Source organism: Sinocyclocheilus anshuiensis, unplaced genomic scaffold (assembly GCF_001515605.1).
Source record: "Sinocyclocheilus anshuiensis isolate Anshui unplaced genomic scaffold, SAMN03320099.WGS_v1.1 scaffold535, whole genome shotgun sequence".
Classification (NCBI taxonomy): Eukaryota; Metazoa; Chordata; class Actinopteri; order Cypriniformes; family Cyprinidae; genus Sinocyclocheilus; species Sinocyclocheilus anshuiensis.
In genome coordinates, this window is record NW_015551063.1 from 517,561 (window position 1) to 532,055 (window position 14,495).

The 14,495-nt window shown below is 38.1% G+C and overlaps 1 protein-coding gene across 1 annotated transcript in view; it reads right to left on the reverse strand.

The window, feature by feature from the left end:
- ahnak (AHNAK nucleoprotein) overlaps positions 1-14,495 on the reverse strand; it is a 37,755-nt gene that overhangs the window by 16,957 nt on the left and 6,303 nt on the right. Inside the window, exons 2-5 of the mRNA XM_016451829.1 lie at positions 4,908-4,975; positions 4,452-4,608; positions 4,032-4,237; positions 1,482-3,779 (exon numbers count right to left, since the gene is read on the reverse strand). Coding sequence (XP_016307315.1) covers positions 1,482-3,779; positions 4,032-4,237; positions 4,452-4,608 — 2,661 coding nt within the window. The 5' untranslated portion in view covers positions 4,908-4,975. The remainder of the gene's footprint in view (positions 1-1,481; positions 3,780-4,031; positions 4,238-4,451; positions 4,609-4,907; positions 4,976-14,495) is intronic.

The following is a 14,495-nucleotide window of genomic DNA, read 5'->3' on the forward strand; positions in this document are numbered from 1 at the left end:
TTGAATTTGGGGCCCTTGATTTTTCCCTCAGGTCCTTCAATGTCAAACTCTGGAGCTTTGATGTCCAATTCTGGTGTCTTAACTTCAATATTGGCTTCAGGAATTTTCACATCAATATCTGGACCCTCCACTTTTGGACCCTTCAGTCCGAATGATGGCATTTTCATTTTTGGCATCTTAAAACCACCATCAGGTCCTTCAATGTCTGGGCCTTCAATTTCAAATTTTGGTCCTTTAATATCTCCTTCCACTTTAGGAATGGACACGTCAACATCACCTTTCAGTTTTGGACCTTTCAGGTTGAAGTCAACGTCTGGCATAGAAATCTTTGGACCAGAGATTGATGGCATCTTGAATTTGGGGCCCTTGATTTTTCCCTCAGGTCCTTCAATGTCAAACTCAGGAGCTTTGATGTCCACATCTGGTGCCTTACTTTCAATATTGGGTTTAGGAATTTTCACATCAATATCTGGTCCCTCCACTTTTGGACCCTTCAGTCCGAATGATGGCATTTTGAACTTTGGCATCTTAAAACCACCATCAGGTCCTTCAATTTCTGGGCCTTCAATATCAACTTTTGGTGCTTTAATATCTCCTTCCACTTTGGGAACGGACACATCAACATCACCTTTCAGTTTTGGACCTTTCAGGTTGAAGTCAACGTCTGGCATAGAAATCTTTGGACCAGAGATTGATGGCATCTTGAATTTGGGGCCCTTGATTTTTCCCTCAGGTCCTTCAATGTCAAACTCTGGAGCTTTGATGTCCACATCTGGTGCCTTAACTTCAATATTGGCTTTAGGGATTTTCACATCAACATCTGGACCCTCCACTTGTGGACCCTTCAGTCCGAATGATGGCATTTTCATTTTTGGCATCTTAAAACCACCATCAGGTCCTTCAATGTCTGGGCCTTCAATTTCAACTTTTGATGCTTTAATATCTCCTTCCACTTTTGGAACGGACACATCGACCTCACCTTTCAGTTTTGTACCTTTCAGATTGAAGTCAATGTCTGGCATAGACATTTTTGGACCAGAGATGGATGGCATCTTGAATTTGGGGCCCTTGATTTTTCCCTCAGGTCCTTCAATGTCAAACTCTGGAACTGTGATGTCCACATCTGGTGCCTTAACTTCAATATTGGCTTTAGGAATTTTCACATCTACTTCTGGACTGTCTACTTTTGGACCCCTCAGTCCAAATGATGGCATTTTGATCTTTGGCATCTTAAAACCACCATCAGGTCCTTCAATGTCTGGGCCTTCAATATCAACTTTTGGTGCTTTAATATCTCCTTCCACTTTAGGAACAGACACATCAACTTCACCTTTCAGTTTTGGACCTTTCAGGTTGAAGTCAAGGTCTGGCATAGAAATCTTTGGACCAGTGATTGATGGCATCTTGAATTTGGGGCCCTTGATTTTTCCCTCAGGTCCTTCCATGTCTAACTCTGGAGCTTTGATGTCCACATCTGTTGCCTTCACGTCAACATCTGGACCCTCCACTTTTGGACCCTTCAGTCCGAATGATGGCATTTTCATTTTTGGCATCTTAAAACCACCATCAGGTCCTTCAATGTCTGGGCCTTCAATTTCAACTTTTGATGCTTTAATATCTCCTTCCACTTTTGGAACGGACACATCGACCTCACCTTTCAGTTTTGGACCTTTCAGATTGAAGTCAATGTCTGGCATAGACATTTTTGGACCAGAGATGGATGGCATCTTGAATTTGGGGCCCTTGATTTTTCCCTCAGGTCCTTCAATGTCAAACTCTGGAACTGTGATGTCCACATCTGGTGCCTTAACTTCAATATTGGCTTTAGGAATTTTCACATCTACTTCTGGACTGTCTACTTTTGGACCCCTCAGTCCAAATGATGGCATTTTGATCTTTGGCATCTTAAAACCACCATCAGGTCCTTCTATGTCAGGGCATTCAATCTCAACTTTTGGTGCTTTAATACCTCCTTCCCCTTTTGGAACAGACACATCAACATCACCTTTCAGTTTTGGACCTTTCAGATTGAGGTCAACATCTGGCATAGAAATTTTGAATTTGGAGCCGTTGATTTTTCCCTCACGTCCCTCAATGTCAAGCTCTGGATTTTTGATGTCCACATCTGGAGCTTTAATTTCCATGTCAGCTTTGGAAAGATTTACGTCAACATCAGGGCCCTCCACTTTTGAAGCTTTGATTCCAAATGAAGGCATTTTGATTTTTGGCATTTTAAAACCACCATCAGCACATTGAAGTTCTGGGCCTTCAATTTCAATCTTAGGTGCCTTAACATCTCCTTCCACTTTTGGAGCAGACACATTGATGTCATCTTTCAGTGTTGACCCTTTTACATTTAAGTTCACGTCAGACACCGAAATCTTAGGACCAGAGATTGATGGTATTTTGATTTTGGGATCCTTGACTTTTCCTTCAGATCTCTCAATGTAAAGCTCTGGAGTCTTGATATCCACATCTTGTGCTTTAATCTCCATTTTGGCTTTCGCAAGATTTACATCAACATCAGGACCCTTCACTTCTGAAGGTTTTATTCCAAATGAAGGTATTTTGACCTTTGGAACAGTTAAGTCACCTTTGACACCCTCAACATCTAGTCCTTTAATTTCAACTTTTGATGTTGTAACATTCCCATCAACATTTGGAACAGACACATTAACATCTCCTTTCGCTTTTTGTCCTTTCAGGTTCAAATCCACATCGGGCATAGAAATTATTTGACCAGTAATTGATGGCACATCAAATTTGACATCTTTGACTATACCCTTATGTCCTTCAATTTTAAGCTCTGGACCCCTGATGTCCATATCTGGTGGTGTGATTTTAACATCAGCTTTGGGGAGACTTACTACTCTATCAGGTTCCTGAGCTGAAATTTCCTGATTGCCAGTTATGCTCAAACCTCTCTGACTAACATCTTTAAGACTTTGATTGTTAAAATTCACTTCTACATTTGGACCTTCCTTGGGTCTTTGAACATCTATGGTAACTTTAGACAATTTGGTTTTATCATCAGACCCATCCTTATGCAGTTTAGACAAAGATTCCCTGCCAATACTGTCCCCTGTCTCTCCACTAATGGAAAAACCTGAAACACGAGTGTCCAGAACAGGACCCTTTACTGTAGAAAACGCAGTTCCTCCCATCATACTTGAAGCTTTAAAACCAGCTTCCAGTGGAGAAGAAATATTTTTCACGTCTTTGTCTAACCCCATGGTTACTTTGCCAGAGTGATCACTACTGCCTGCAGAAGCTTCAGTCCTTCCAAAATGTTCTATCACCCTCTGTCCTTTTCCACCTGACAGTCCAGTGTCCGACACATTAATTGTAATCTCTTTCCCACTACCATCTAATTCACTTGTTGTTTTGAAAGATCCTGTGCTACAGTGCTTCACAGAGGAGCCAATGATATGGGGCCCGCTAAGAGATATGTCCCCCATTTTTATACCTCCGTGTTCACCACTAACAAGGCTTCTATGTGGTAATCTGATTTGAGTAGGATCCCCCTCCGACTGCTCATGCTGCAAGACCTGAATTTTGAACTCGGGGCTTGAGTGATCAATCTGCTGACTAGTCCCCCCAGGCACATCCACAGTGTAGGTAGTTATTCGACGAGTGACTGTAGTAATGGTGCAACCATCACTGCTTGTGCTGCTGTGACGTTCTGTGCGCACATCAACACCCTCAGCAAGATCCTCAGACTTTAGTCTAGGTTTAATTTTCTTAGTGTAGATTCTCTTATAGTCTTCATCATCCCCACTCTACAGGAAATGGAAATTACAAATTAGTATGATATGCCATTTCTGTGTGAACTTTATGTAAGAGACAAATATATTTTTTTTTTCATCTGTAAAAAATGTGTTTGTTAAATACTGAAATACTGATACTAAAATCTACACTTTATATGTTTGTTCTTATACATGGGTACCAATGCTGAATGACAACACTTTAAAATTACTGATTCACATGTTCATAGCCTAATATAAAACAGACCAACACTGAGGCCACCTTACCAGGAAAATGTCTGAACTAGAGCCTCCTAACCCTCCACGTCCTTCCCATGACAATGTCCCCATTGGAGAACGGCAAGGTGACTTTTCTCCAGTCTTGTTTTGTAATTTTAGTCCAACCTTATGTCGGTTTAGAGTCTTTAGTAGTTCAGATGTCTCTTCTGAGCTCATGTTGTCGAAGTAAATGGTGGCCCCCACAATCTGGTCACCTGTGACAAAGAGCAGTACATGGTAAGTTCAAACTAAATGGTTCACAATAGATAAATTATATTTGGAGGAACTACAAGAGCATAATCCAACACCAAAAAGGGGAGTGACAAATGTTGTTCAGAGAATCAAAACATTCTAGAAACGTTAGAAAATTAGGTTTTCTAAATGTTTGCACATTACGTCACAACCTGCATGGTTATTTTGACTTCATACCTTCATATACTTTCCCAGTATGTGCAGCAGGGGACTCATCTTTCACCTCTTTGACAAAAATCTCTCCTTGACCTTTTTGTTCTATGGTGAGCCCATGCTTATCAGGGCCCATCCACTGTGGGAAAAGCACTTCCCTTGTGTCCTGCTCATCAGCCATCTTAAAAATATATATATATTTTAAATGATAAAACATTACAAAATAAAACACAGTAAAACATAGTAACTGTTATACAATACCAAATATATGAGGTATATGTTGACTACTATACAGTTTCAAGTTGAATGATTTCAAATGAGCATAAGCAATTTTTCTGCAAAGCAATTAGCTTATAAACTGTAAAAAAAAGTGCTTAGTATTTCTCAGTACCTGAAAATGTTTGCAGTGCGTTGCTGTAAATTGCATGAAGCTATTAACATCACATAGCTATAACACATGTAACTATTAATGCTGTATACCTCTAAATGTGTTACTTCTTCACCTGTCCCCTAGCGTGGACCGTGTCAGCCCTTCCAGCCCTTCTTTCCTTAATACAAAAAAAAGAAAAGAAACAATGTTAATGTACTGAATTTAAATTAAGCTTTCACAGACAGGTTTAAGGTTATGTTCATTCATTTAAAAAAAAAAAAAAAAAACAATGTTGATTTTTTTTTTTTAATAGTGGTAAATAAGTATCAAACTGTGACCACTAGATGGCAATACAGTCTCCAACAAAAAAAGGTGAAAGTAATAACAGAGGATCTGTATCCCATTATTTCCTCCAGCATTGATACAAAGCACTAAACTGCATGGGGAAAAATGCTTTACAATAAGAGCAATAACTTGTCACTAAATGCATTAAGCTCAGTTTAATATACAGATTAAACATATCTAAATAACTACAAATCTGATGTCCATAAAAATCAGACAGTAGCTTGTAGATCTGGGAGGTCTTTGCTTGATGAACATTGCTTCAGAGTTATTTAGCCGACGTGGGCCTGCCATTCCAGCTTTCAACACAGAAAGTTCTTTGTTTCAGAGATATCACCCCCTCACAATCATCCACCCTGCAATTACACAGGACCTCTTGGATATGAAAACACCTACAAGCATATTTCACTAAACATTGGCAAATGAGGCACTAGTTTATTTTAATTATGAAAACATTTGCCAGTGACAAAGAAAAAAAAAATCAACATCTTGTTATACCAAAAGCTAAGCACAACTCAAGTAAAGTGCTGTGTAGTCAATTTTTCCCATGTCCTACTTTGCTGACAAGTATGATACAAGTAGTAGTATCATTATGTTGATACTACTGGACAACAGTAAAAAAAAAATAATTCAATGGTCACTACACAAAAATATTTGATTACTCAATAACATGATTGATCAGTCAGAATAAAGTATCCCAGAGTGCCATAGAGAGCACATACATGTGTGTGTGTGTGTGTGTGTGTGTGTGTGTGTGTGTGTGTGTGTGAGAGAGAGAAAGAGAGATGAAAAAGAATGCATACCACTGAAAAAAAAAAAAAGAATGAATCCATCGCAACTTATAATTAAAATATGTAGAAATGGAAAAAGCTTTGTCTCATGCGATCAAAAATTAGTGGGATGTGTGAGTTATTCAAGTAATCCGAATGCTCTCTTGATTCAAAATAGTAAGTATACTCTCTTCTGAAATAAGCCTGATCCTGACCTTAGTGGATTTCTGAAGGAATGTAAACACTCAAAATAAAATTCATTCATGAAGCTAATGATAAATAAAGTTAATTATAAAACTTTTGAAGTTATGTAAATTGAAATCTTGTATTTATTATTTCAGCAGCGATCAATGAATTGCAATATATATGGTGATTCAAGAATTTAAAAATATTGTTAAAGTTGAACAGTTTTATGCATTTAAGATTTAAGATATGCATTTAAAATGTAACAATTATTTATATTGGACCAGAGAAATTCTGTGTGCTTTCTAGAATGAGAACATTCTCTCCCCTCTAAATTATAAATACCACACTTGCCTCCCACTAAATATGCTTCCCATTGGGGTAAAAGAAGCCTGGTTTTGTGTCCATGTCGCCCATTGTACTCCAGAGACAGGATAGTACAGAGCAGATCATTTGAGCGAGTTAATCAAGCTTCCCTCGGCAGTACAGCACAGACCACAAAACATCTGTGATCCATCTGAATTGTACACAAAATATTCTATTTATATTAAAGCACTATTAGAGGCATTCATATATTAAAAGGATAGGTGGCCTTAACATTATAAACAGCACTAAGGAGAAAAGACAACCCTGTGCCATGCAACAACAAATTACAAAGCTTTTCAAAGTACACATCAACATTACTATAATTTAACCCATTTTGACTGTGTTAGTTTCATTTTTACATCTACTTTGATTATGCTACTTAAATTCTAAATGCTTTAAAAAAGGATTAGTCAAAACATCACATATGCGACAGAATAATGCACAATATTTTACATTTAATAGATATTAACTCTGAATTTAATTTCAGTAAAACTCCACAGGAGGAGTCCACATAAGACATGGAAGCTGTGAAACCCAAGCCTAAAAAAAGCGCCTTTTTATTGTTGGCTAAAGCTGGTATTTACAAAAGGAGAAGGGGAAAACCTACATTGCTGTGTACTTAAGAACTCCCTAGCAAGCAGACCAAAGCTTATTATTTCACTCCCAGCCTGTTCTATGTTCTGCCTCTTAACACGATGCCACACCCAGCACCCTCTATCAACAATCCGGTACCACTATGTTCTGCTTCCTTTACACTTTTTTTTTTTTTAACTGTTTATGGAGCCTTTTTTTAACAAAACACTGTTACATAACTTTTACTTACAATATTGATACATGAAAAGTAAATGAATAAATAAATAAACACCAAGAAAAAAAAAAAAGAAAAAAAAAACACTAATTTAAAAATAAATACAAAAGTCCCTGACAGCACTTCAATAAATGCACCACATACTGGCAAATTATCTGCATGGTTCAAACATTAATATATATTAGAGCTATTTCCTTCAAGCAAATATGTTTCAATAAGTGCCCACTTCTGTCGAAAAAAGTCAGATTTTAACTGCAAGTCCGCGGTCATTTTCTCAAATATATTTATCTGTTTCAGTCTTTGTGTCCATTCTGTCACAGTAGGTTCGTGCACATTCATCCAGTTCACAGTGATTATCTTCCTGGCTGCCATTAGTAATATATGTAATACAAATAAGTGAGATTTACTGAACTGATCCGAGGGTAAACCATCTAGCAAAAAAATACTGGGTGCATTGATATATCTCTTCCTAAAATTTTACTAATTTAACTTTTAACCCGCTGCCAATACAATAGTACTTTGGGACATTCCCAGAATATATGCTAATGGTTAGAGAGTCAGACTCGTAACCCAAAGGTTGTAGGTTCGAGTCCCGTACCGGCAGGGATTGTAGGTGGGGGGAGTGAATATACAGCGCTCTCTCCCACCTTCAATACCACGACTGAGGTGCCCTTGAGCAAGGCACCGAACCCCCAACTGCTCCCCGGGCGCCGCAGCAAAAATGGCTGCCCACTGCTCCGGGTGTGTGCACTTTGGATGAGTTAAATGCACTTTGGATGGGTTTGGATGGGTTAAATGCTTGGCCACATGTCACGTCACTTTAAAGGGGTCATATGATGCTTTTTTAAAGATCATTATTTTGTGTTTTTGGTGTATCACAATATGTTGACATGCTTTAATTTTCAAAAAACACATTATTTTTCAACTTGAAATCGCATCATATGACCCCTTTAAAGCAGATGGCTCTTGCCCAAAATCATATGATCTGCTATGATCCATGTAAGCATACACTTCATAATACCGCCAGTGTTTGTGAAATCATAAGACACCAGCAATGAAATACAACACATCTTTGTGAACTGTTGAGTTGTAATGAGGACTTTTTAAGCAGACCAAGCTTTGAGGTCTAGCAATAAAGGCAAGGCAAGTTTATTTATATAGCACATTTCATACACAAAGGCTCTTCAATAAAGAGCATCATACTGGAGAGTGTAAGATTCAAACAAAACTAGAAAAAGGAAAACCCCAGATTTTAATTACTGTTGCAAAAGAGGACCAAGAGGATCTGAAAAGTGGAGGGAACCCATTATAAACCTTAACTGTTTTGCCGCATGAATCATAATTAGGTGACACAACATACACCCAGCAATTCTTGCTGAAAGACAAGTGGGCATTACTGCTTATGCTTTCGTTTAATCCACTGTCAAAGTAACTAATTGGTAGAAGGTTCTGCTTAGTCTTATAGCTGATGTTTTATGCATGTTATAAACTAATCGCACTAAACACTCAGAGCACCTTCTGAGATGGTCTAACTTTACTAGGAGCGTCCAAGACATCTGCACAACCAATCAGATTTAAGATATAATCAAATATGCTGCTTCAAGCATGCATCTTTGCAGTGCTTTTGATAACTTTCAAGACCAAAGTCTTGACAAGCAGGATTGTAGCACTGGGAATAAGCAGCTCTTAACGGCTGGTCTGACAGCACTGACAAGGCAAATGTGCATGAGCAGTGTCATGTTTCTCAGTGTTCACAGTAGGTAGCATTGTGCATTGTGCAATCCTCAAGGTGGAATTTATGATTAACATTAAAATGAATTCAAATCTAAATTCAAGTAGCCTAATTCTAAAGTCCAAAATGTTAACTGCATTGCTGAAGTTATTAACACAAACAACTAATTTAGAATGTACCATGTTTTCATATAAATCATAAATCATATTAGTTTTAACATGTTTGGTTGCGCTGTAAAAATGTATCTAACATTAACATTCCAAACAAATAGTTGAATAAAATAACTTGCAAGATTTACTTTAACTCCGGGAGGATAAGGGGACCTACTGAATTGCCAAGGCTAATGCTCAAACTCTCTCCCGTCTTCCTTTATATTCTGAAAGAAAGCAGAGGGAGATCAGAGGTAATATTTATAAGTAAATATTTCAATGCATCAAATAGTCAGACGAAAAAACCAATCCAAAACCATCAATTACAAAATTTACATTCAACTCAAGTCCCACTTTTTCATCTTTTAAAGTAAAAAGATCTTAATAAAAATAGTTTTGTTTGCATGGTTTCAAGACCTTAAGACTGACTTCAAAAATGCAGCCCCACAATCCGTGTATCATTCGATCATTCGTTTTTTGATTTAATATTGAAAATAGAAAAATGAGAAAACGTTTTTTTTACCAAAAATTGAAAAAAAGAGAATTCAGCTTAAATTTTATTTTTTCGCTCAGGGGTAGAAAAATTAATAAACAGCATGAATATTTGATTTCTACACGTGGGCGGGAATTAAACGCCCCTATCTGCTGATTGGTCAGCCGAAGATCAAACCGTGCCGTCATCAGTTCTTCTGCAGTATCACGCAGCAGAATAATAGTCCTCCACTGCTGCAGTTGTGTGGATTAGTTACCCATTTTATTGCAACTACATTTCATATTTTTCTCATCAAACAGACTAATGAGTAGCTCGACACAACTCATACTGGGGCAGAGGGCTTTCTTCTGTGTAGACCAGCGGTTCTTAAAGTGATAGAGGGTCCGCAAAATAATTTGCTATAGCCTAAAGTATTTCCAGACTGTAAAGTCGCTTTTTTTTATCATGCTACATAGGCATACTGTGATTTATTCCAAAGTGACTTGTATGATGCATTTAACGTCAAATAATCTAAATGAAGCCGAGCTGACGAGCTGCGCAAAACCACGTTCATATTCGCGCGATTTTTTGCGCAGCTCGTCAGTGCACAACGGCTCTGTGTAGTTAATGCTGCTCAATGTGAAAGCACGCAGGTGATGGAGATTTACCGCTGATTACAGAACCGGCTTTCTGACAAGATGCGCATTAAATATCGCATGCGATTTATCGTGCAGCCCTAGTTTGCCCTAAGAGGGCGACAGTGACGGAAACAGTTACAATACGAGCGCACAAAACAGGGAGTTTTCCTTTGCAAGAACCAAAGACAGAAGCTTACACGTGTCTGCACAAGCTTAAACGTTTCCTCTGGATGTTGCTGTTGAATAATTGTCTGACTAGTCTGACTTCTGAAAGTCACAATTACTTTTATTTGTCTTTAAATTTCGAGTCTGATAACTAATTATTGTTAAACGCAATTAACAGCATCACTCCCTCAAAATAAACTCAAAATCCACCCTGTACTCTAAACACTGGGAATGTGTTTGGGCAGCTACAGAAAGAATGAAATGGCTTGTCAGATATCATCGTCAGATTTTTAGTTGTCTTAAACTAAAAACGCATATGAGTGAGAGTTAAATTCTCACACTGTCACATAGGTCTTTGTGTGCAACATTTGATGTCAAGAAGCAATTCAAGGTGACTGTAAACTAAAAACGTGAGATGTTGCAAGCCATTCATAGTAATCATGCCAATGGCATGAAATGGTCACTTGCCACAAGCAAAATAAAGTTCAAGTAAGTTTCTCACAGGAAAGGAAACAGCATGTGCAAATCCTCATTTGATCGCCTAAGAGCTCCTGAAGTCACATGGTATGGCCGAAGGCACTGGAGGCTAAACTACGCAAATTAATTTCACACAAACCAAATTATCAAACTTCATTATTCACCCTTATCTTACACATGAAGAGAAAATTATTTCACGTGGTAAATAATTCCTCTCTGTCAAGCAGTTCAATATTTGCTCCACTTAGTATTTGCTTTAATAATGTACCTCTCTAATTACCCAAAACTGATAACACTAAGTCAAGTGACTTTTTATGAAACACCAAATATAATACTCCCATAACTCAGAGGGGCATTATGAAGAGAAACTTGAAAGTGCAAGCGCCATCAGCTCTCATGCGCATTCTTTAAATCTGTAAACTGTTGTCCTTCACACTTCATGGCCTTCGAAGCTGTCCCGTGTCTTCTCGTCCAATTGAGCGTTTGATCATTTCTGCATGGAGGAGGCTGAGGACAAAGAGATATCCCTTTTAAGCCTTTCAGGCTAGGCTAGAGAAATGTTAGGAATTTGTTTCGTTTCATAAACATGTCTTTTAGGCTTTTAAAGGAATGATGCATGACAAGACAAGATACATGTGCATTTCTGTGAACACTATGAAAAAGAGCAATGAAATGTGCTTTCAGTGAGACCAATATAATATAATAAAAAAATAAATAAATAAATAAAAAATAAAAAAAATAAAAACTTACGACTTAGGTCGGATCACAGATGTGGCTACTTGAAATTGAGAGGTTTTCCCTACAGCAGAAAAGCATGAAAAGACTTCACGTAACACTAGCACTGCAAACAAATGCTGGAATCGGCGCAGACAAGTACATGCTTGCGGGGACCTGCCCTGATATCGGTTCTCCCCGCTACTATTCCACTGTTACTGACTTTGCTAGAAAATAACTGCTAACAGCAAAAGTGGTCATTTAAAGTTGCCCCAAGAAAACTGTATATTTACCCTAACTATAATCAAAGCACCTCACTTCACTTGAGGGGTTTGCACTCCCTGTGCACAATATATCTTGAATATGACCAGCTATTTAAGATAAACAGCTCTTCACAGGTTTGTGGGGTCACGCAAGTAGGAAAGATTTCTTTCTTTCTCTCTGCTGGTTACAACTTCTCGTCTATTATTTGGAAACCACTGCTTGAACCTCTCACTAACCAGTAGTTTCATTAACGGATGGTTACTTCTGAGCTGTGACTGAAATAGTCATGGGCTCGCTCTGATAAAGGCCAGTCTGGACGAGGCTGTCACTGTTTGCAAAGAACAACATTTGGCAGAGCAGCTGTGTACACTCAATCGGGTGACATCTACGAGTCCTGTACTTAGTTGTATCAAGTTTGCTGTCACCTCACTAAAGGTGGAGCTAGCTGAACATAAACAAGATCTACGATAATTACTTAAATTATTGCACATATTGAATTTCCAAAAGAGTTAAAGAATGCCATCTAACTTTTAAAAACATTCAGTTTCACAGAATAAGCACACTTATTTATACTTTATACTGCCGTGCATGAGAAAGACTGGTACTAGAACAAAATGCGACCATAATGACAGGTCTAAATGTGTCAGACGACACCGCAACGCTTCTATCTGGAAGAGGTCATTTGGCAACAACTGTGCAACTCTAAAAAGAGAAGAGTTTATGGCACAACACAGACGGCAAACGTCGCAAATCCAAAGTAGGGGACACGCCCTTCGTACAATGAGAAACTACACGCACACGATCTCTCAGCCCCCACATAGCGCACAGTGAACTGCTAGCTCTACCCAGGCCTTCAGTCACACGCATTCCTTGATAGAGCCGTCAGGCCAACTGGAAGAGAGCCCAGCCTCTCCTGCAGTGACTAACTCCAAAGCAATGTCCTACTCTCTACCCAACCACTCGAATCACCCAGTGGGTCTGAGCTGGGAACAAAAACAGGGGATTCTTTCATGGTTTCCACTTACTAACAGCCGATGGACCAAGGCAATTTGATCTTTTTTTATTTATTTTTTTATTTAAAGCAAGCCAATTTCCACACTTATAAAGACAAACAGAAGCCCCTCGTGACACTGATTAATGCACAGCAAAAGAGGTCATAAAAAATGACTGTTTACATAGTTTGAAAGCTCTCCGTGCTTCAATTTAAATGTGATATATTGCACAACTAAATTTACACTTATAAAGATTCAGCAATGCTGCGGGTTAGATACATGATAGAATTGTTGGGCAAACAAAACCAGACCACTAATTATAGAAAAGCCACTGCAAGCGTTTAATGCCAAACATTTTCCCTTAAAGTGTTGTAATGTTTAATAAAAGACACACACATACAGTCAGCCATTACACAATGTAATAACATAAATTGTGGCCTTTGGCTTTGCCTAGAGAAGTTGCTTGGTTACTCGATCTTTAGCAGACACGTTTTTCCCAAAGCAAATTACAGGATACTTTTTAATGTGACAAGTGTTAGTCATATTTCTCTATTAAATGTTCATTATTCATGCAAGAGACAGGCCATTTCTGACAAAGCAAGAGCTTATACATAAAAAGGGATAACTACTATTTGGTTAGAAGGTCCACTTTTACTTCCACATGGACTCAATTCAAAACCACAAGTGACCAAACTCTCGTGCAAAGACGTAGGTATACGCTTTCAATCTTATTGTGGAAATATCACCTATTTTGAAGAATAAATAGAAGACAAAGATACAAATGTGCTGTAGTGAATTACATTAAATAACATGTTGATCCCTTAAATGGTATAGATACATAAAAAATATTTTAGATACATGTATATTAGCTAAAGGCTTTCACTTGCGTTTTTGTTTATCCTGACTTGTTTGTTTATTCTGTTAACAACGCTTTTCAAACCGAGGCAAAGGATATGAGTCAGCAATCAAATACACAGCGATGACTGATGGCAAGGTGGTTCACTTACCAGCTTGGGGTGCATTATATTTCAATTGCCATCAGCTGGTTTTATAGTTAGCTCTGTATCGCCACTGCAAAGTCTTTTGTAGAAGTGAAAATGCATGTGGTTTGAAACGTCCAAATAAGTCAAATCCTAACTCTCTGCTTATCTACAATTCAACTAGAAACAACCTCATGTAAACTGCACATGGAGCAATCTAACTATGGGATGATATTAGACTCAAAATGATTAATAGATGCACGCACAATTATCCATGTACTGCATAAATTTTATACATGTATCTTACTAACCACAAACAAATGCCTTTCAATTTGAGTCTGTGGAATTCAGGATTAAATGTAAATTGTGCAGCGATTTGTACAAATACAGACATGTTTGCGAATAAAAATGTTCTGTTCTGCATTAATATATCATAAATTGCTCATGCAGGAAGGGATCCGTGCATATGTGGATCAGGTGACACGCGTGCATTAATTGACGTCTAGTTCGAGTCGATCTTGTTCAGTTCATTTGGATTTTGAGACTTAATTTTCGCAGTTTACAGCATTTCACGCCCCTCACACACACAACTACCAACGAACAAGGCCCAGTGCAATTCATTAACGTGTACACAATTTGAAAAATT